The sequence below is a fragment of the Haliotis cracherodii genome, unplaced genomic scaffold (assembly GCF_022045235.1).
Source record: "Haliotis cracherodii isolate W230 unplaced genomic scaffold, xgHalCrac1.p SCAF_6, whole genome shotgun sequence".
Taxonomy (NCBI): Eukaryota; Metazoa; Mollusca; class Gastropoda; order Lepetellida; family Haliotidae; genus Haliotis; species Haliotis cracherodii.
The window spans coordinates 46667773-46690063 of record NW_027266319.1 but is presented as its reverse complement, the minus strand read 5'-3'; the positions used below and the strand labels follow the sequence as shown (position 1 = coordinate 46690063).

Sequence of the window (22291 nt, the reverse complement as noted above, 5' to 3'; positions counted from 1 at the left end):
AAGACTGTGAGAGAGAAGATTTTGAAAGAGCAAGAGCAGAGGCGTGAAAAGAAACAACATACCAAGTTTACTCCATTCAAAGAAGGCGAAAATGTGTGGCTATATCATCCTCAGCAAGTGCGCAGAACATCTCGGAAGCTCATCTCAGAAAGATGGGAAGGGCCTTACCCTGTTGATAGCTAAATCGGTGAAAATACTTACCGTATTCACCCCTGTGAAGGAAATGGACGCTCACGTGTCATCAATCACCGAAAGCTGAAAAGACATTTTGAGAGACCGGACCACTTGACTACAAGTAGTAGTGGAAGTGATAGTGCTAGAGACTGTGTTGCGAATGTGGACACTGAATGTCAATCTTCAGATTCACCTGACATTGACAACTCTACAGGCAGCATCAACATTCCAGGAGGTGCAAGTGACATTGTGTTGGGACTTGATGATGTGTTCCAAGCAAGTGTCGTGAAACAAACTTCAACAGACAATTGCCAGAGACATTCCAATCGGATTCACCAGCCCCCAAAGTGGCAGAGTGACTATCATGTTTACACTGACTGTATTTCTAGTGAAAATGCCTTATTGGCATGTTTGACAATATTATAAATAATTATAAATATTTGTATTTTGTATTTAACACATTCGTATTTGTAATTAACACAGTCACCTGTTTTATGCTTACCTGTAAACAGTACTTTATTATCATCGGTTTAATAAATGTCTAATTTCTAAGTATGTATGATTGTATCTGAAAGGGACGAATGATGTTAGGGAGGTAACTCTGATCCCGGAAGTATTTCTATAAATAGAACGCAATGTTAACGTAGTTTGGAATGGTTGTGTGAGTGTTGTGATGATGTCATAGTAATACCGTTGTGTTGTCAGTTATGGTTTTGATCTGAACAAGTAAACATCGTTTGAGTTTACCGGCGACTTGAGTCTTCTTTCAATACGCTTGTTAAACATCATAATGGACGAGCAGTCCACATGGCGACCAGTCTGTACTTCATGCCATTTTGTTTTTACTCCATCAGACCCTCATTCCCAGTGTTGTCATGGATTATGCACGGATTAATTATCCCCCGCCACGAAGTGCAAGGGGGATATAGGAATGGGTGCCGTTCCTCATTCCATCTGTCCATCCGTCCGTCACATTTCGTTTTCGGAGCAGATCTTGAAAACCGTACCATATTTCTTCACCAAACTTGGCACATAGGTAGGTCTAGTGGTGAACTGGTGCGTTTCGATTGTTTGGGATTAAAAAAAATAAATTTTTACGAGGTTCCATGGCAATGATTTTGACTAAGACTGAAAATGGTGGTAGTCCTCGTTTCCGGAGCAGATCTTGAAAAACGTACCATTCACCAAACTTGGCACATAATGTCATCTCGCAGTATCGAATACATTTCCTTTCTTGTTGGTAAGTTCTGCATTGCTTGTGTGTATGTTCCTCCAAAAGTGACATCGACACGGTTGTTGCATTCACTGACTAACTTCATGCAGAAACACAATTCATTACAAATACAACAGTGTAACTGATCTTAAACCTACTCAACTGTATGAACACTGCCTCCTATCCTGTATATATTCTTGTCAACCATACTCTGTACTTCACTTGCTTGATAACGGTGTTAGAACCTACACCGAAACCATCGCTCCTAATTGTAATAAAGAAGTTGTTCGTACATATGTTTCATCCTTACTCATTACAAATACAGTTACATATTCTATCATAAATTGCAGATAGCAAAACAACACCAGTAATAACTTTTTTTAGGTCTGCAATTGGGCTATTTACAGAAAGACCCAGTGAACATAGTTCACAGGAGCTTATGCATTGCACACAACCGGACATGTCATATTGGCGGGGGATATGAGTATTTCATGCTTGTTTACTTGAGAAGCTGGAAACCTTTATAACAGACACGTTTTTACTCAGAATCAAAAGTAGAAAGAGAAATACGTGAGATAGGATAAGTATATAAATATACCTTTTTTAATAAAATTTTCAATTACCCCAGGCTGCAAAAGGATTTCTGAGCTAGCACAATAAATCTCTTACTCACCACTAAGAAGCAAAAAGCTGCATGTTGTTTAGGAGTCAGTGAAAGTCATGTTACACAGCACCAGTTAAACTCAGCTCAGTATCACAAGGGATATATTATAAGTTGTAGCAGGATCAAGAGGGGTACATGGGGTTTTGTGCATCCTGCGTTAGGTTTTATCCCCATGTACCCCTCAGGATCCTGCTGCAATGAATTTATCTAAACCGACATGTTTTGATATGACATTGTGAAACAATTCAATCAAATTCCAAAATGATAGAATACAGCTGCTTGATTGAGCTGAGGTAAGCTTGCGCTATGTCAGATAACATCCATTGGCTCATAAAAGTAGGAGATTTATTCCCCTGCTGATAAATTTATTACCCTTGAAGGCGGGTTACACAGTATTTTATCAAGATCACATGGACCAATCAGATCTTATCCTTCTGACATGGAGGCATGATATGTGGTTTTATGTCTCCCTTGTTCGGTTTTATACTATGTCATCACATGAAAGTGGTTTTGAATGACAATACAGTTAGCTTTGATATGGCTATAGAATTATTATAGGCATTATTATAGTCATTTTCCAGATTTCAATGTTAAATTCACATATTGCATAAAGAAGGCAAAATCATGCTAGGACATATATCCCTGTGTATCCTTATGAGGAAAGAGATAACTGTATATTTCTGTCAGGACCAAAGTTCCAGGGACAAATACACATCCTGAAGAAACCAAGGGATGTACTGAAGCCTGTCACAGCAGCCAAGATCCCCCACAATACTGTGCCCTTCCCGTCAGGACTCAAAATCAGATTCAAGCCGTTTGGAGCAGGTGATATATAACAGGCTGTTTGTTTACTAAATAATATGGCCAATGCATAAGGATTAAAAAGGGTAAATGTTGCTTCAAAGCGCTTCATTCTTTTCCTGGCAATAAGTTCATCTCGTTTATACATCGTGTTATGTTTCCTGAAATCTTTCTTAAAACTTTAAAAAGCACATGCAGTTAGTTTCTATACAGAAGGTAGTATTGACGAAAAAGTCCAATGTTGGCAAGAAACAGGAAACAAAATGTGTAATTTCAGATGACTTGTTCATGGAAGAAGGTGTGTCACAGAGAAAGAAGAGAAGTTCAGCAGATGTTGGAACCCCTCCTAAAAAGAAGAAAAAGAAGAAGAATAAGAGACACTAGTATAATCTGCTGAATTATGATTATAGCTATAAAATGTTCAACAAGAATTTTGGATATTGTTTTATTTCTGTGATTTGGGGATGGGGCAGGTGTGCAGGGCAACCCCAGATGTACAGCCGGACAGGAGAAACCTAAGATCTTCAACCATACAGGGGCAACTCTAGATATACAACCATATAGGGGCAACCCTGGATTTACAACCATACAGGGGCAACTCTAGATATACAACCATATAGGGGTAACCCTGGATTTACAACCATACAGGGGCAACTCTAGATATACAACCACATAGGGGCAACCCTCGATGTACAACCACACAGGGGCAACCATAGATGTACAACCACACAGGGGCAACCCTAGATGTACAACAATACAGGGGCAACCATAGATGTACAACCACACAGGGGAAACCCAAGATGTACAACCATACAGGGGCAACCATAGATGTACAACCATACAGGGGCAACCCTCGATGTACAACCATAAAGGGGCAACCCTAGTTGTACAACCATACAGGGGCAACCATACAGGGGCAACCCTAGATGTACAACGATACAGGGGCAACCCTAGATGTACAACCATACAGGGGCTACCATAGATGAACAACCACACAGGGGCAACCCTAGATGTACAACCATACAGGGGCAACTCTAGATGTACAACAATACGGGGCTACTCAAGATGTACAACAATACAGGGGCAACTCCAGATGTACAACCACACAGGGGCAACCCTCGATGTACAACCATAAAGGGGCAACCCTAGATGTACAACCATAAAGGGGCAACCATAGATGAACAACCATACAGGGGCAACCCTCGATGTACAACCATAAAGGGGCAACCCTAGATGTACAACCATACAGGGGCAACCCTTGATGTACAACCATACAGGGGCAACCATAGATGTACAACCATACAGGGGCAACCCTCGATGTACAACAATACAGGGGCAATTCTAGATGTACAACAATACGGGGCTACTCAAGATGTACAACAATACAGGGGCAACTCTAGATGTACAACAATACGGGGCTACTCAAGATGTACAACAATACAGGGGCAACTCTAGATGTACAACTTTACAGGGGCAACTCTAGATGTACAACAATACGGGGCAACTCTAGATGTACAACAATACAGGGGCAACTCTAGATGTTCAACCATAAAGGGGCAACCCTAGATGTGCAACCACACAGTGGCAACCCTCCATGTACAACCATACAGGGGCAACCCTCGATGTACAACCACACCGGGGCAACCCTCGATGTACATCCATACAGGGGCAACCATAGATGTACAACGATACAGGGGCAACTCTAGATGTACAACCATACAGGGGCAACCCTCCATGTACAACCATACAGGGGCAATCCTCGATGTACAACCATACAGGGACAACCCTCGATGTACAACCACACAGGGGCAACCCTCGATGTACAACCATACAGGGGCAGCCCTCGATGTACAACCATACAGGGGCAACCCTCGATGTACAACCATACAGGGGCAACCCTAGACGTACAACCATACAGGGGCAACCCTCCATGTACAACCACACATGGGCAACCCTCCATGTACAGTCATACAGTTGGAAGGTAAAGCAAATCTCAGCATACTCCATGTACACTGCAACAACAGGGCCTGTGATAACCCGAGTAAGCATGTACCACCACAACAGGCACTGCTCTGCCAGCGCCAAATGATTCTTTCACCCCGAGCACAGATCCATGGTCTCCCGCGACAAAAGCCTGGAAAAATAGAAGAGACCTGATCACCCTGTAGAGAAGGCTATATTAAAGTTTCCCAAAACTACATTTCGTTACGTATAGTTATAAGACAACCTGTCTTCGTTGAAAAAAAATTGAAATAATAAATTCAAGAAAATGCTGATCTCAATCTAAAATCTTTTCCTCGCGTAAATACAACAGTGAACAGTGCCAGCTGAGCATCACCACGAAATGAACATGCTCTCTAAAGTATGACGATATCAATGCATGGCCTGCAGAAAACAATGCAAGCAGAGTTTAAGAAGCAGTGTAATTTCCTTAATGAACAACCCCCTGATTCCTATTGCCAACACTGCAAGTTAACTATCATGTGCAGTAAATAACAATGTTCTTCAATTAAGTATGGGTGCTAATGTCGTGAATTATTTAAATGTTCTTCTTTGAAGAAATAATATTCTAATATTGGTTAATAAGTTATATTTGTAATGTTTTATTTGTATGTGTAGCTATTTTGCATATTTTAACTCGAGTATTGTTTCCACGGGGCCTTCGTTCATTTCTTCATATTTCTTAAACAACTGACATCCAAACATCAACCTGCGTGTGTGTGATTTATTCACAAACACCGCTCTGGTTACACTAACAAAGAAAAGTCGAAAGATCTGACAACTTGTTAATAAATGCATGAGGTGCTAAATCAACATTCGTCCAGTTTCATTGACGTATCATTCAATATCCATCAAGGTTTTTTTTATTGTCGATGACAGGTTAAATTTTGACTCACCCACCATCAGCTCGCAGAAAAAAATATTTTCCTCCAAGGCAGGAAATAAAATATACTGAATCAAATTAAAAACGTCACATTTTTAAAAGTAATCCCATATATGATATACAACGGACAAATGTATCAGAGAAGGTAATTTTTAATCATTAATGTCCAAAGAAGGATTTTAATTAACGGTGGTAACCATAATTTGTTCCAAGCACCTACGGTATTCGGTAATAACATCAACAGTTTAGATCATAAGTCCCAAGCACGAGAATGTGATGGCGCACATGGCCACCATGTGCGTTGACAACTGCCACACAACGCTTCCGCATGCACCTTGTGATGCTTGTGAACACATGATTTGGAAGATGACGCCATTGTTTCTGCAAAATGGTGCCAAGATCTTGCAAATTCTGTGGTTGGTTCTGGAGAGTGCGCAGACTTCTGCCAAGAGCATCCCAGACGTGTTCGATGGGATTGAGGTCGGGAGACCTTGACGGCCAGTCCATGACGTTGACTCCAGGATTCTGAAGAAAATTCCTTGTCAAAATTGCTGTGTGGGGTCTGGCATTGTCGTGTTGGAAGATCAAACCGGGTCCATGTGCTGCCATAAAAGGCAGAAGTTCTGGTGCCAGTACCTGGTCGCGGTAAGCAGCAGCGTTGAGGTTGCCACGGATGACTAGAAGCCTGAAACGCGCATTGCCACAGAAAGCACCCTACACCATGACACTTCCGCCTCGAAATCTGTCAACTTCCTGTACACAAGACTGGGCGTAACGTTCATGACGGCGCCTCCATACCCTCGCCCTACCATCAGCAAGTCGAAGATTAAATCGGGATTCATCACTGAAGACGACTTCGTTCCAATTCCTCTGAGTCCATCGTAAGTGTCGCTGTGCCCACAATTGACGTTGACGTCTCGGTAATTGAGTCAGAATCGGCCCGCAGTATGGCCGTCGTGCTTGAAGGTGAGCAGTTCTCAGACGGTTTCGAACAGTTTGCGCTCTCAGTCTACCCCTAAACAGTTCAATTCTGGTTGATGTAGCCGTCAAAAATCGGTTACGGAGGTGACGTAAGACAATCTGACGATCCTCTGCATGTGACGTCACACGTGGTCGACCTGGCCGAGGGCGATCAGCGGTGGTACCCGTTTGCTGTAGACGCGTCTGTAAATCATAAACAGTCCGTCGACTACAACCCATCGTCCTTGCGACTTCAGCTACGGACGTTCCCGTCTGCAACATGTCGATGGCACGTTCACGTTGCACATTAGAAAGGCGTGGCATGATTAATGGCCGTAAAGACTTCTTTTCTTGTGTTTTTCTTTTTTTGTTGATGACTGCTAACAAGTATGGCTGAAAACACGTGCGGTATTCTGGCCACGTGACCAGTTGCACGTGAAAAACCACTTTTGCCACTATAGTGCTGTGCACATGATTTTGATCGATTCACCTGCACAAAAAACGTGTTATCTGAAGACAATACGTGGCCATTACTGTTTAAATACACAGTAAGAGCCCACAATGATAACTGGTCAAAATGTTAAAATTTTATGATTGTGAAGTTTTTAATTTGGTTCAGTATATTTAATGCAATACATTTGCATCATATTTCAATGAGGTAAGACAAATTGCGTTTGTGTAGTGCGATGAGCCATAATACTGCAAAATGTATTATAGAAAATGACAAATTATTAACCTTTTTCCACTACTGTTTCTATGAACAGAAATTTTTTTTGGAATGTTTTACAAATTGCAAGAACATGTAGGAATACGCACGTAATCATTATCACCGTTACGTGTGCCGCCAACGCACGTCCAGAATGTCCTTTGTTAATTTGGTTGAACTGTCGGATATGACGGGTTTCTTTACGGTGTCTAACTGCAGTAATGTGTATGGTTCACAATACCCTGGCGGTCTGTTATTGAAAGAATATGCTACCACCCTGAGGGCCAGTCATGAAGAACGAAGAAAGTCATGTAACAAGATTGGAGAAACAACAAGACATATCTGAACTAGATCAAAAACAAGTCCTCTGATGCCAAGCCTTTTCTTGATCAAATAACTAAGCAGCACTGTTAAGACTACCCTCTTCAAGAATTCGCTCTTACACAGCACCAAGCAAGTGCACCCGTCTATCCCACGGAGTGTCGACAACTGCCATCATCATGCAGATCCTGCACCCATACAAAAACCGCCCGATGGACACCAACAAGATGGACATTGTGTACAAGGTAGTTCATCGGGGCTTACTATTGTGTGTGTAGTTGTATACAGAATACATGATGTGTGACTTACTGTAACCAGGTATGTTCCATCAAAGCCAGTCTACTGAGAGAAGGTATGCCTGTAACATTCATTTATATATAATCATTTCAATTCTTCCATTTCAAGAGGCCATATATAAGTTACTGGGTTGTATCCTTGGAAAAAGTTATGAACTTCACTTGTTCCGCTGTGATTTCAGTGAAATAGTTGTTAACTGTAATGTGAAATGCCCATATTAAAGCATCATTTATCCTTGGTTACAATGCAACATAAACATATATAAACATATATAAATAAAGACGGAACATCACCAATATCAAGTAAGGTGTGTGTATGGTCAAAAGATTTGACTTTACAACACTATAATAAATTAGGCCATGAATGAGAACATAATAAGAAGGTATTGTTTCCACAGTTTGGCCCGATGAAGTCAGTTGTTCAGTATTCGATCAACTATAAAAACTGAAATCAGCACATGATACTCTCTTTACTCCTTCTGATGTACGCCTAACAGGGGTAGCAATGCACGCCTTGTCTCAACGGCGGGTTGAAGATGTCAGACGTCTGATCACAAGATCGACGTCAATTCTTCTCGGAGGGCCTGTGTACTGATCCCTGTTGTAAGGGCAAACTGGTCGTGCTCAAATTGGATGGGCAAGGTGATCTCATGAGAATTCTATAGGTGATAGGTCTGGTGATCACGCTGGCCAAGACAAGACATTGAATGTGTTTTGAACACACTGTTTGAGCCTGTTGGTGTCATCGATGTCTGTGTTCCGGTGTCAGTGTTATGCCTCATAGTTGTCTCTAAACTATGATACTGTACTAACGCAGTCTTCTGGCACATCCGCTGATGACGTCAGAAACCGATTCCTCAGATTGAGTTTACATAAGTAGCTGTTTCCTGTGGGTGGCAACAGATCTGACACTCGTCGCCCAGTCTGCCTGTAACGATTCGCGCCGATTATGTTTCTGGGTTTGTCATCAATATACCCGTGGTAAACGTGGGCTTGCCTCCCACACCATGCTGACACCCCGTGATATAATTGAAATACTGTTCAAAGCGACGTTAAACCCAACTCACGCATTGACTACTCTTTGACTTATCGTACCAAGATTGCTCTCTCTTTTGTAGCGTTGGTTGCCTGGTGGTTAAAGCGTTCGCTCGTCACGCCGAAGACCCGGGTTCGATTCCCCAATTTCTGGTGTCCCCCGCCGTGATATTGCTAGAACATTGCTAAAAGTGGCGTAAAACCTATCTCACTCACCTTTGTCGCGTTTATCTTTGCATGTTATTTGTAGTTTATTTTATACCCATACCTTTGTAGGTTGGCATGCTGCACGTACAGCAGCATTTTCAATTCAAACTCCAGTTCCACTGATCATTTTGTAACACTATTCAGTGTTTGGACCAAACATGTTTCAAATTTCAGTTTAGTCACTTTTTGTTGTTAGTCAGTTTACATTAAAACATATGCTACTTATGTTAATCATACACAATCTTAGTAGTTGAAAAGTACATTCCTTCAGCACTTGAGTGAGTACAAACATGTCAAGCTGACCTGTTAACTGAAAGCTGCATTCTGGGCTTTTGCTACACATGGTGTTGTTATGAATGTTCTTGTATATTATATAAAATGCTTTATTACATAATTAATTTCTTTATTCTGTTTTAAAATCACCTCTATATGTACAGTAATTATGTTTTAGTGATTAGTGAGAAACGTTTTGTACATACACAGGTTTTACTGGCTGTTGTTTGCCACAGAGTGTCAGTTTTGTTATCTCATTTGCATTTCACGTTCGTGTGGGTTCAGTGCGGTCGATGGGTGTAGCCTAGTAGCCTAGTGGTTACGCCGAATGCCCGGGTTCGATTCCCTACATAGGTTCAATGTGTGAAGCCCATTTCTGGTGTCCCCCGCCGTGATATTGGTGGAATATTGCTAAAAGTGGCGTAAAACCAAACTCGCCACTTAAGAAATGACTTCTGAATGAAGAAAACTTGTCAAACAACAGAAATATGTATCCATCTTATTTTACTTTCCTCCAAAGTATGACACACCGGTCTCAATAACAAGATATTTAAACAAATGTAAATTGTGGAAAGAAAACAGACCGACAGGAAGGACAGGAGTCTACACCTGCCCAGAACTTGGTGTTGTGGTGAGTGTACACCTTTTGCTGGAGCGTATGCACCCCGAATGTGTGGACCCTTTTGAAAGAACATTTTCTCAATACTTGAAGATAAATGATTAATGTTTACCAAGCTCTGTTTATATCTGAACATGTTGACCTTTTTGCGCGACAGCTTACTTTTATTGTTATTCATATCAGAGCGAAAGTTGTCCAAGATGAACAAGAGCGGACGTTCTCAGCCAAATTCATCAACACCCTGCAGAAAGAACAAAACTAGACTGAAATCACCATCAACCAAAGTCTGACAGGTGGAAGTTTGCCCCCTCGGAAAAACAGTTATGAAGCACTAGAACACCGGCTTCAAAGGCCACGCCCCAAGCCAACGTCTACACGCCAGTGGAATAAGACGATTGGGAATATCTTCTCATTGGACTTTCATTTGTATGTGCACCCGATGTTGTGTGAGATTATTATTCCAAATTGCATGAATTATATAAATGATATGAATATGAAGAACTCAGATATTGACATTATTATTACACCGTCACTCCGTTAAGATCCGGGGTAGAATAGGTCTTCATCAAACCATGCTTACTGTAAAAGAAGACTATGCTTGTCATAAGAGGCGACTAACGGGATCGGATGGTCAGGCCACTTCAACTATTTTTTAGAGAATAGATAGGTAACAGTACTTAGGTGATGTGGGTTGACTATGCTTGACTGGATTTAGTAATTAGGTTATGTGGGTATGGAAGATCCCACTCTTGAGTTCTTAAGAGGTTACTGTTTCACACTGACCTTGTAGTTGGATGGATGCTTGTGTCTTGGGGGTATAGCTTAGGTGGGCTTATCTTTCCCTCTCTGTACATCGATGATCTCATCGTGTTAAAAGTAGGGAAATGCTCAACAGCCTGGATTGGGATGAATTTATGATAGACTAGGTTCATATTATATGGAGGCCAGTGCCATTTTGCTGAGGAGATATAAGAGGCTGACGATATTGATGTGTAGCACTACATGATTGAACCTGTGTAAACAATCAGTGCACCATACAATGCTAATGGACAATGATCATACAATAAGTCAAGTCAAGTTTTTCCTCACAAAGCACAACACACGATAAATAGAGATAAAACCCGTATATACAGGAAAGCATTAACCTCATTCCCTTGATTCCCTCAAGCAGTAATAGGTGATCAAGGTAATGAGGTGATTAATACAAACACAAAACTGAGACCTCACCTGCTGTTACTATTGTTGCCCCTATCAGTACGCATGACTGCATCCCCTATTCTGAACAATAGGCGTAGGCAAGATGAGGAGACCCCTTGGTATCACAAGTTGTTAATCTCTTCACTCCGGCAAAGTGATAACGCCTGCGGGATTTAATCCATGTGATATATTTGATATCGCAGATCAAGATCATCCCCGATCAATATGGTGCTGATTTCAGCACTGCTACACTCTTTCACGCATGGTTTCCTTCAGTTGAGAAACCATCTATAATAATGTCAAACCGGTTATGACTATAATTAGCAACATGCCACGCCGTTGATGCTCACTAAAACTCAATTATATTTTTCAAAACTTCCCCCGATTTCCCCGTGCCCAACAATTAAATGACAGCTTCATTATAGGGTTTGTTTAAATAGTTTGCCTTCAATAAGTTGAAAATAAGGTGGTTTTTTTTATTTCATTCATCATAACCTGGTATACTATGTAATGGGGAAAATGAACGAACAGTAGATTGTTGTACTGCAATTCATGATAGGGACATGTGGCGACCAGTAGATTGTTGTAATGCAATTCATGATGGGGAAATGTGGCGACCTGTAGATTGTTCTAATGCAATTCATGATGGGGAAATGTGGCGACCAGTAGATTGTTGTAATGCAATTCATGATGGGGAAATGTGGCGACCAGTAGATTGTTGTAATGCTATTCATGATGGGGAAATGTGGCGACCAGTAGATTGTTGTAATGCAATTCATGATGGGGACATGTGACGACCAGGTGATTGTTGGAACGCAATGCATGATGGGAACATGTGGCGACCGGTAGATTGTTATAATGCAATTCATGATGGGGGAAAGGTGGCGACCGGTAGATTGTTGTAATGCAATACGTGATGGGGGAAATGTGACGACCAGGTGATTGTTGTAATGCAATACGTGATGGGGGAAATGTGACGACCTGTAGATTGTTATAATGCAATTCATGATGGGGAAAGGTGGCGACCAGTAGATTGTTGTAATGCAATTCATGATGGGGAAAGGTGGCGACCAGTAGATTGTTGTAATGCAAATCATGATGGGGAAATGTGACGACCTGTAGATTGTTGTAATGCAATTCATGATGGGGAAATGTGACGACCTGTAGATTGTTATAATGCAATTCATGATGGGGAAAGGTGGCGACCAGTAGATTGTTGTAATGCAATACGTGATGGGGGAAATGTGACGACCAGGTGATTGTTGTAATGCAATTCATGATGGGGAAATGTGACGACCAGGTGATTGTTGTAATGCAATTCATGATGGGGAAATGTGACGACCAGGTGATTGTTGTTATGGAATTCATGATGGGGACATGTGACGACCAGGTGATTGTTGGAACGCAATGCATGATGGGGACATGTGGCGACCTGTAGATTGTTGTAATGCAATACGTGATGGGGACATGTGACGACCAGGTGATTGTTGGAACGCAATGCATGATGGGGACATGTGACGACCAGGTGATTGTTGGAACGCAATGCATGATGGGGACATGTGGCGACCAGTAGATTGTTGTAATGCAATACGTGATGGGGACATGTGACGACCAGGTGATTGTTGGAACGCAATGCATGATGGGGACATGTGACGACCAGGTGATTGTTGGAACGCAATGCATGATGGGGACATGTGGCGACAAGCAGATTGTTGTAATGCAATGCGCAGTGTGGAAATGTGATGTGTGATGTGTATACACATTGATTAAAAATGAAAAATCATCTTGAAAAGATTGGAGGTTACTAAGTAACAAAGAATGTGATGAACAACTAACAAGGTCCATTTAAGCACATTCTACGAATATTGTAGAGGATATACAGTAATGGTGAGGAAACGGACGAGCTCTTGTTCCCCGATGAGGAAGACGTCCCAGGTTTGAATGATGAGTTTTTGAATAATGACATTACAGAGACGGAAATACTGACAGCCATAAGCGATTAAAAACGTGACAGTCTTCTGGAATAGATCGTATTACAAATGAATATTAAATTTCTTCAGCTTCAAACTTATTACCATTCTATTATGAATATTTTAACTTATTTATACCAATGGTATATAACCTAATATTTGGCTAACTGGAATAATTAATATAATATGATGTCTCATATACAGGCTGGATTTCGAAAAGGATTCCCTACAATAGATAATATGTTTATTTTGCAAACTTTATTCCGATTTCAAAAGTTGAAGTAAAACAAACTGTATTGAGCGTTTATTGATTTTTCTAAGGCGTTCGACAAGATATGGAAAGTGGGGCTATAGACCAAAATGCTTAGGCACAGCGTTAAGGGTAAAATATGTAATCTAATCACAAATATGTACAATGAAATTAAATCATGTGTCATGATAAATGGTAAGATGTCCCACTTTCTTTCCCTTGCAGTACTGACGTTAGACAAGGAAAAAATCTGTCTTGTTTGCTATACATGGGAATGAATGGTGATTTTTTATCAAACTCCCTTTACTTCTGTACGCTGATGATACAGTACTTTTTGGAAAAAGCAGATACCAGCTACAGAACACACTCAATACATTTAACATGTACTGTAATGACTGGAAACAAGATGTTAATATAAAAAAAAATGAAACTAGTCTTCTTTGGGTCGGGTCCATCTGACAGGTGCAAAGACAAAGTTAATGTCTGTCAGTATTCCGAATACTTCGATAGACGTAATTGACAGCTATAATTATTTAGGTATCACTATAGAAAATCGAAAATAGGAAAATATATTCATCTGTTAAATATATCGCTGAAATCGGCCTGAAAGCTACATAGAGTCTAGTTCCATCACCACTAGATTGCCATCAAAACGTTTGATACAAGTGTTGGCCCGATTTTACTTTATGGTTCTGAAATATTGGGCTTTCATAACACCGAAATAACCGAAACATTACATCTAACATTCTAAAAACTAGCTGCCGGTCCGCGCCAAACTTCATGGCATGTGGCGAACTCGGGCGAGAACCGCTGAGTATAAATATGTTACAAGAATGGGAAGTTCTTGGTGAAAGCTGAGTCAGCCTTCACAACAGAAATAACATCGCGTCTTTTATGTTAATTATATGATAAATCACAATTAAATAAAGCATACCCTCTTTCTATGGCTTAATCATATCAAAAGTATAATTGATAATTGTGGTCTTATCTATATGTTAGATTCCCCGATGATTATAACAAAGCGTCAACTCTTCAAAGGGGAATTACTTCAAGTATCTTAAAGACTACCCATCATTTGAAAATTACTTACTACTGCCTCGAAATATTTCTCAACTTTTACTTCTCCTTCCGTACATGTAACCATAAATTTCCAATAGAGACGGGTAGATGGACAGGTATACTTTGTGATACAAATGCACGTGACAAATTCCACTACCTGTTCCGTTGTCAATCGCTGTCCTCTAAACGAGCCATTTTGATTGATAAATATTATTGGCCAAACATCCTCAAGTTTACTAAACTATTGAACCAAACGCAGTTCTGTTATCAAGAAATTATCGAAGTTCATCCAATTCCTGAAGAGTCATTCTAGTGGAAAATAGATCCACTGTGTTTGATATACTTTGGCAATTGGTAGGTTATACTTGTCCGCCAAAATAAATAATACATTGGTCTTAGTTAATCTTTCAAAAATGTAAAATGATGATCCACAAGGTTCTTTTCTGTTACTGCTCAACATATTTTCTGAAACAATGTAATACTATTTGTATCAGTTGTAGAGTTCAATGTTTATCCGAAAAAGAACGTTACAGTTTATCCAAAAACATTTACCTCAATCATTATGTTTCTGTAATTGTCCTCTTGCTGTGTCATGTTATATATATACTTTTAATGAATTGTATTGCTCATGTACTACCGCTGATGGTCACCTAGAGGGAATAAAAGGTTTCTGTTAATAGTTAGGTGTCGAGGTGTCATCAGGAATTGCCCGCCATCCCTCTCTCTTTGCTTGCAGCATCTCATTTCTTTTCTTTGGAGGACTGGGACGGCTACGGATGTTCTGGTCAATGCGGGTGATATGTCTGTTAAACATATGTAAAACGGGGTCAATAGCAAAATCAGCAGGATCTTTCATTTCAGTACTACCACATTTCAGACTGCAGTGCATCCCGAAACGCATATCCTTGCTGCTAGTTGAAGGCATAATGTCAGTGACAAATATTGACACTTTGGCAGATGATTGTTTCATGTCACTTTACGATCTTGAGGAACTGGATGAGAAGCCAGTTTCCTCACTAATGCCGCTATCTGACTTGGTGTTGCACATAGTTTGGGTAGTAGAGATGGATGAAGGTCCCCCAGGATTGCTGAAAAGAAAAGAATCAACCTTTGAAACCAAACAAAAAGATTAAATAAAAAATTGATTCAAATCAATTAATTTATCACTTTATCATTTGTGGTTAAATTGAAACAAATAATAATGATGACTAAAACTATAAAGATAAAAATCTTACCGTGATTGTCCTTGAAACATGTCTTTTAGAGACATCTGTTTTGGTTTTTTTGGGCTTGCTTGACATTTTGGCTTTGGTTAGTCAGATAAACAATAAACAGCTGTACCATGAACATTACTATTACAATCCAAATAGTAAATGGGAGTTACATCCCTTGCTCGAACTCTTGTTTTGATGAAATTATCTCCCCTTTGAATGACAGGAATGAAATGTCTCATTTAGAACATTGACAAGTGAAAAATCAAATGATTGAGAATTATGTCCTCATTCATGACCCAACCCACAGTTACGAGAAAAGTGAAGAAAACATTGAATAGAGGCCTTAAAACAAGTTGTCATCACTAGCAATTCTCCTTTTCTTTAGTAATTAAATTATAGCCCCCTTAACTGCATGTTTATACAAGTTAGCCATGTGTGACTTTATTTTGTGAATCTGGAAATATGCCAAATGTCAACTAATACTAAAATATTTACAAGGGTGCCTTTTCATATGGCGATGTAAAATATTTACTGCAAATTTCTCAATGAGTAGAATTATTGTATACACAGATTGATATTTCTTATACCAACCAAGCACACTAATGACAGCAGAGGTTTTCTTATCTTTCACTGTTTACATTATCTCCACTGTAATTGCCAGTGTGTTTAGAAACTGTTTACTTGTAGAATGTTCGTATGTGATACAATCATCATTCTCCTTGGGAGAAGGATTGGCGGTGATGATATATTGAGCTGATAATATCTCTCTCATACTTATAAGAGGAAGTAAACCAAGAAACAAATTCCAAAATCAAGATTATTCATTTTTTATTCAAGTTAACTGTCACAAGGAAAAATGTTTTCTTTAAAAAAAAATCCTGGCAATTCCCACCCCACCCCCTCCCCCCGCCTGGCTACGGCACTGAAATTGGATTTAAACATTGCCGCCTTTTTCATCCGCTGTCGGTCATATTTGAATACTGAATTACACATTAGCGTCCAGGAGATCGTTTCAGTGACGCTTGCGTCACTCAATGTCGTCAGTTTGGGGTAATTTGTAGACACTGCCAACTCGTAGACACAATTTACAGTGAATTTGATTAAATATACACGTTTTTGTTCCTGTTATTTTTTTTATTTTTTTTCGGTGGGTGGGTGGTTGGGGGGTCACAAGAAGGCATGTGACTGGTTGGGTAACTTTATGAAAGACACATATTAATTGGTTACAAGTTTCTGAGCATTTTCTTTTGCAGGTTCTTTTGTGAATAAAGATTTAAATTAAAGAAATACGGTCAGTGATGTAGGGATGGTCTACGGCGTCCAGGAGAACGTTTTACCGAAACTTGCGTGACTCAACGTCGCCATTTTGGGGATGGAAGTGTAATGGTATGGGGTGGCATCCCAACTCACGAGAGACCACAACACATCATGGAGCCCTTGGACATATTTGTCTCTATGACAGACTACCCTGATCTTTATTTCGCAATTTTGTGCAAACCTTTCTTTATGTTTATATTGTGCTTGTTTGATTCTTAGTATTTGACTATGACCATGATTTATCGGTAAAATAAAGTACAGATTGAGCTATATGTATGTGTTCTTGTATCTTTACCATCAAGCGCTTTTCACCCAGTCAAATGTATTGAAATAGGCTGTTCCCCAAAGTAGCCATTTACAAAAGATCCAGGATTAATATCATATTATGCCCCAAATGTTGTCGATGTATTACCGCAAGCTTGAGGTCATGCGGCCGCGGGGCAACGTCTCGGGACATATCTGAAAGACGGACCACTGACTCCACAACGCGCATTATCTACGGTGTGACGTGGTGCTGCTTCATTTGACGGCGAAACTTTAGAGTTACCTCGCTTGAATTGGTCGTAGGTTGTTGTCGACTTCCTTCAAAGTCTAAACAGATCTTGTTAATGTTCGTATTATTCTGTTGACTTGTTGACGCGCAGGCGAGACTCTAAAAATGAACGTCTTTTTAGTTGGGTTTTTGATTCTCAGTTTCTTGTGTGCGCTTTCCTATATCTACACACGGACGACACTGCCCACGGTTACAGAAGTTGGATTTGTGCAGTTTCAGCGGGCATACCTCGTCGTATATTTGCTGGCAATGGGTACGTAAACTTGTTTCCTGATTACTCTCATGCAACTTTCATTCGTCGAACGTGGCATGTCATATCGCCTATATGCTGCAATCAGTTTGCCACTACAGTATTAATTGCAGTATTATTGAAGCATATTTTAGAAAAAAATATGTTTCTAATGTTATCTGATGTCGGGCTTACTCATGGAGGCCTAGATATCTAGGCTAGTCTAGTTTTATGTTTGAGAATTATGAGCAAGTTAACATGGTTGAATGAACTTGCCCAAGGTTGTAGGTAAGGCCTACTATCATGACTGTCGCTATCAATTAGGGCTTGGACGAGTCCGAATGTATTACGCGTGTTCCGTACCAAACCCGACACGGATACCCGCCGTAGATGTCAAGTTGGCGACAGAATGTTCAATATTGAGAAATATTTTACAGGAGCCCTGGCAAAAACTACTTGGATACATGTTTAAACGATCTGATCATGTTTGTTGACTGAAGCTTTATATTTACTCAAATATATAAAAGTCAGAAGTAATGTGTGCATAGCCAGAAAGAAATAGAAACAATTAGCGACTTATAGTGAAACCATTGAGTTTGAGTTTATGTCATTAAACAATATACTTGGCAGTCCTGTGGGTACTGGGGGTCCCACTCAAAACCTGAGTACCCGAGTTACATGTCCCAGCCCCGCTAGCAATATTATCTTTCAGCAGGTTCTGCAGATCATGTGTTTGAAGAGAAAATCAGAAGTGTATTTTCACATTGGACATGTTTCATATGGGGTATCATGATAAGACATGTTTCAAATTTGATGCTCCCGGGATGAGTTTCAGACGTGGACCTTGTGCGAGAGTATTAATGTGGTCAGTATGCAATAGTAATCAGACATGAAGAATGTGTTTCCAGTATAGTATATACCCTCGCATAACCTTGATTTGTGGAAATCAGGAAAGTTCACCCAAATTTGTGGGTTAAATGTCCGACTTTATTTTGTATTCTCACGGATACTTTCATTCATCTGTTCAACTCTAAGAAGATGACGAAGATTCCACTCATGTGTGTCCTAATAAGTTGTCACTACTCAGGCTGGTAAATGATTCCAAGGATTTTTTTAATTGTTTATTTTAATTTTGGTATAAATTGTGTAAACTGCAGATAATAATATGGTTATGACATTCATATATGTCGTGCGGAAGTGAGAAAAAAAAATAAAATCAATGTGAAGCCATGGACACACACACATTCTCAATTATCATATAATGGGTAGGTTTCTCAGCAGCATAAAGCCAACGGATAAAAACGATATCCGTTGGGGTCATATGCGGATAGAGATGCAAATATCAAAGGTCAAGTAGGGACTACTTTCACTGTTTATGAACAAACATGGCGTCGCCCTCATCATTCGGCGATCGAGTCAGAATTAACCATCGGGAATCTGGACAAACTACAGGTATAATTGCTATCATTATCAAAAGAACAGTCTAATATACTGAAAATCAGTGTCTAACTGTGACGTAGCTAAGGCATTTTATAAGTTTAGGCAACTTTGGAGATATAAATTTCGAAACAATTTAGCGAGGACACGAAGCCTAGCCAAGCTGGATCAGTAGCCATATCTGTGCTTGTAGACCTCTGCGGCTTGAAACCTTCTCCACAAATTAAAATAGTTGGATTTTGCCGAAATATGTTTGAATTGTTACCTTGTTTCGTTTTGTCGCTGTGTGATCGCTGTATACAGTTGTGAGAAACATGTCTTTCTGATCACTCTGGTCATATTATTTCTTATGAACAAGGATTTTGTCTGAAAATATTTACGTGTATGTGACATGGGTGCATAATTAAAAACCACTCTGGTCATATTATTTCTTATGAACAAGGATTTTGTCTGAAAATATTTACTTGTATGTGACATGGGTGCATAATTAAAATTCGCAGTCATTCGCTTGGTGTTCAAACATGGCAGAGAAAGGCCGAGAAGTGTGGTAGCCACTTTACTAATCTCTCCATATTTCGTAATCCGTAGCATTGTATTAAGTATGAGTTGCACGATGTTAAAGCTAAAATGACTGGGGTGATGATGGTTATAATTTTGACATTGTGCACTCAGTGTTTGATATCTAAATTCACGGTTTAAAAAGGGAATTTCCTCTGGACCATATATGGTCCCTTGGCACTGTGCAGGTGTGAAAAGTGAGGGACCATATATGGTCCCGTGGCACCAAGAGGGTTAGGTAGGCATTTTAAAGGTCCAGTCAGGGGACTATCTTGTATGTCATATCAGCTCATACTCATATCATGTATGGTGTTGTTTTATGATGTGGACATCTTGGCAAATCAATATCATTGTGCAGATTGATCAATTTATCAACTATTCGATCATTGTCAGTAAACTTGTTAGCATGGTTACTGATTTTATCCGTTTTTTTATCAGATTTTCAATTAGAGCAGTGTGGGATATTACCGAACAAGCAGCTATTATCAAATAAAGTTAAATAACCAAGTTTTTTGTTTTATGTGTTTAACTGCTTTTGCTATGTGCATAGTTTTAAAACCAAACTATTGACTGATATGAAGAGAGTCAAAATACGAAGTTTAGGAAAATAAGCGAAGGCAGACACTGTGCATCACATTCTTTACCATGATTCATATATTGACCTTGAAAATAATATAAGTTTGATCAAAACTGGGATATCCTTTTCTGAACTAACATCCTGTTGATTTTCAAATCTTACATCATTCAAGAACATAAGGCAATTGGTTGAAAGTAAAATATTGAAATTACAGTCCCACCAATAGTACATTTGGACTTTATCGTCTTTTCATCTATTCCTGGGCTGATGTCAGGGGGCAGGTATAATTACCTCCCCTGCGATCTGAGATATCCTTGGTAACATTGTCCTGTTATCATTCAGTGAAACAATTGATTTAACAGAGAGACTTGTTGGATAATTGAACATAATTCCAAAACATACAAACCATGTTGTCCATGACACAGTAGCCACAAAGTTATCTGAGGCAGGCATGTATGCCCTATGTCTGTCTCTGGTGACAGGAATAAGCAGTTCTTGAAAGGTTTCATAACCATGTGTACACCTGTCGCTCAGCAAAGGGTATTTATCAACATACTGCTGTCAAACAAAGTAACCGCAGAGCAGTTGCTCTTCCTCTACCATGTTCTTCCAACGGTGAGACCCTTTTCAAGCCCAAAGTCATTGATTCACGTCAATTACAATTGCTGGATTCAGTATCGTATAGTGCAACCAACTCGGTAAATATTCTATTTCATGGCTTTGCTGCAATCTCCTAACATTTGTAGTGGAAACATATATCGCAACTTTTAAGATATGAGGGATGGGTGATATGTTCTGAGCCACAAGTAGAAAGACACGACCAACAGACATCAGAATGATTTGTGTTTCCACATAATCCCCTTACTCATTGATACATTTTTGCCAATGATGTCGGAGGGTTTTAACCCAGCTTCTTAGAAGTCCTTCTCTTGGCTGTCCAAAAGGATCTCCACAGCTGCTCAGACATAATCATTCGAGGCAAAATGGGTTCCAGCTAGAGCTTTCTTTATGTGTGGGAACAGAGGCTGAGATTTTGCGCCGGTAGCTTTAGGCCACGCCCCATATAGTTTTGTTTGGGAATCCGATTACGGAGTGTGTGATTTCAGCACTTTCACTTGGACTTTTTAAATACTTTCTACAAATATGAAGATATTTTTTCTCTCTGGAATGGACTTAAAGGGAAACAACACTCCAACACTTAATCATCTAGCCAGTGCCGTTTTAATTACCCCGCATAATCACTAAATGCAAGCAGCGACCCAACAAACTGGGCTTCGGACCAACTCCTTGACAGTGAGTGGGTTTCCCTTTGAATCCTCACATTTGATTACATGATGCTTACTATAGCCTTGCAAAATCTGTCTGTGTATGCAATTGTGTATGTACAATTATGTAGTTTTGTTGACAGCAAATATGTGTATGTATTTATTTTGCAACAATGAAGTTAAGTTCATATACTTCATACAGCAACGATCCTTCTTTTTCAGCCAAATTATATATAATAAAACCATTACTACTATCATGTTCTGACTAAAGGGGGTAGCTTAGCCAGGTAGAACAAGAGACGACTAGAACAATATACACAGATTTATTTACATGAACATCATATATATAAGCATGATAAGTAGCTAACAAATATATATAACAATGGTGAGCATACATAGACTTCCCAGGGACCGAGCATGTTCCTAGGAAGGCCAGAGCAAGTCTGTAGACACTTACTTACTTTTTTATATTAGGAATTTAACGTGCGCTTTCAGACACATGCATATTTCAC

The 22291-nt window shown here is 39.8% G+C and overlaps 2 protein-coding genes across 6 annotated transcripts in view; both read left to right on the top strand.

Moving 5' to 3' along the window:
* LOC139445586 (uncharacterized) overlaps positions 1–3272 on the top strand; it is a 62745-nt gene extending 59473 nt beyond the window's left edge. For both annotated transcript variants that reach the window (XM_071226743.1, XM_071226742.1), the window contains 2 exons: positions 2739–2876; positions 3130–3272. In XM_071226743.1, the coding sequence (XP_071082844.1) occupies positions 2739–2876; positions 3130–3236 (245 nt within the window). In that variant the 3' untranslated portion in view covers positions 3237–3272. The remainder of the gene's footprint in view (positions 1–2738; positions 2877–3129) is intronic.
* A 14436-nt stretch (positions 3273–17708) lies between these two features.
* The window catches only part of LOC139445055 (molybdate-anion transporter-like), a 79098-nt gene continuing 74515 nt past the window's right edge, over positions 17709–22291 (top strand). For all 4 annotated transcript variants that reach the window (XM_071226124.1, XM_071226125.1, XM_071226127.1 and 1 more), the window contains exon 1: positions 17709–17966. In XM_071226124.1, the coding sequence (XP_071082225.1) occupies positions 17819–17966 (148 nt within the window). In that variant the 5' untranslated portion in view covers positions 17709–17818. The remainder of the gene's footprint in view (positions 17967–22291) is intronic.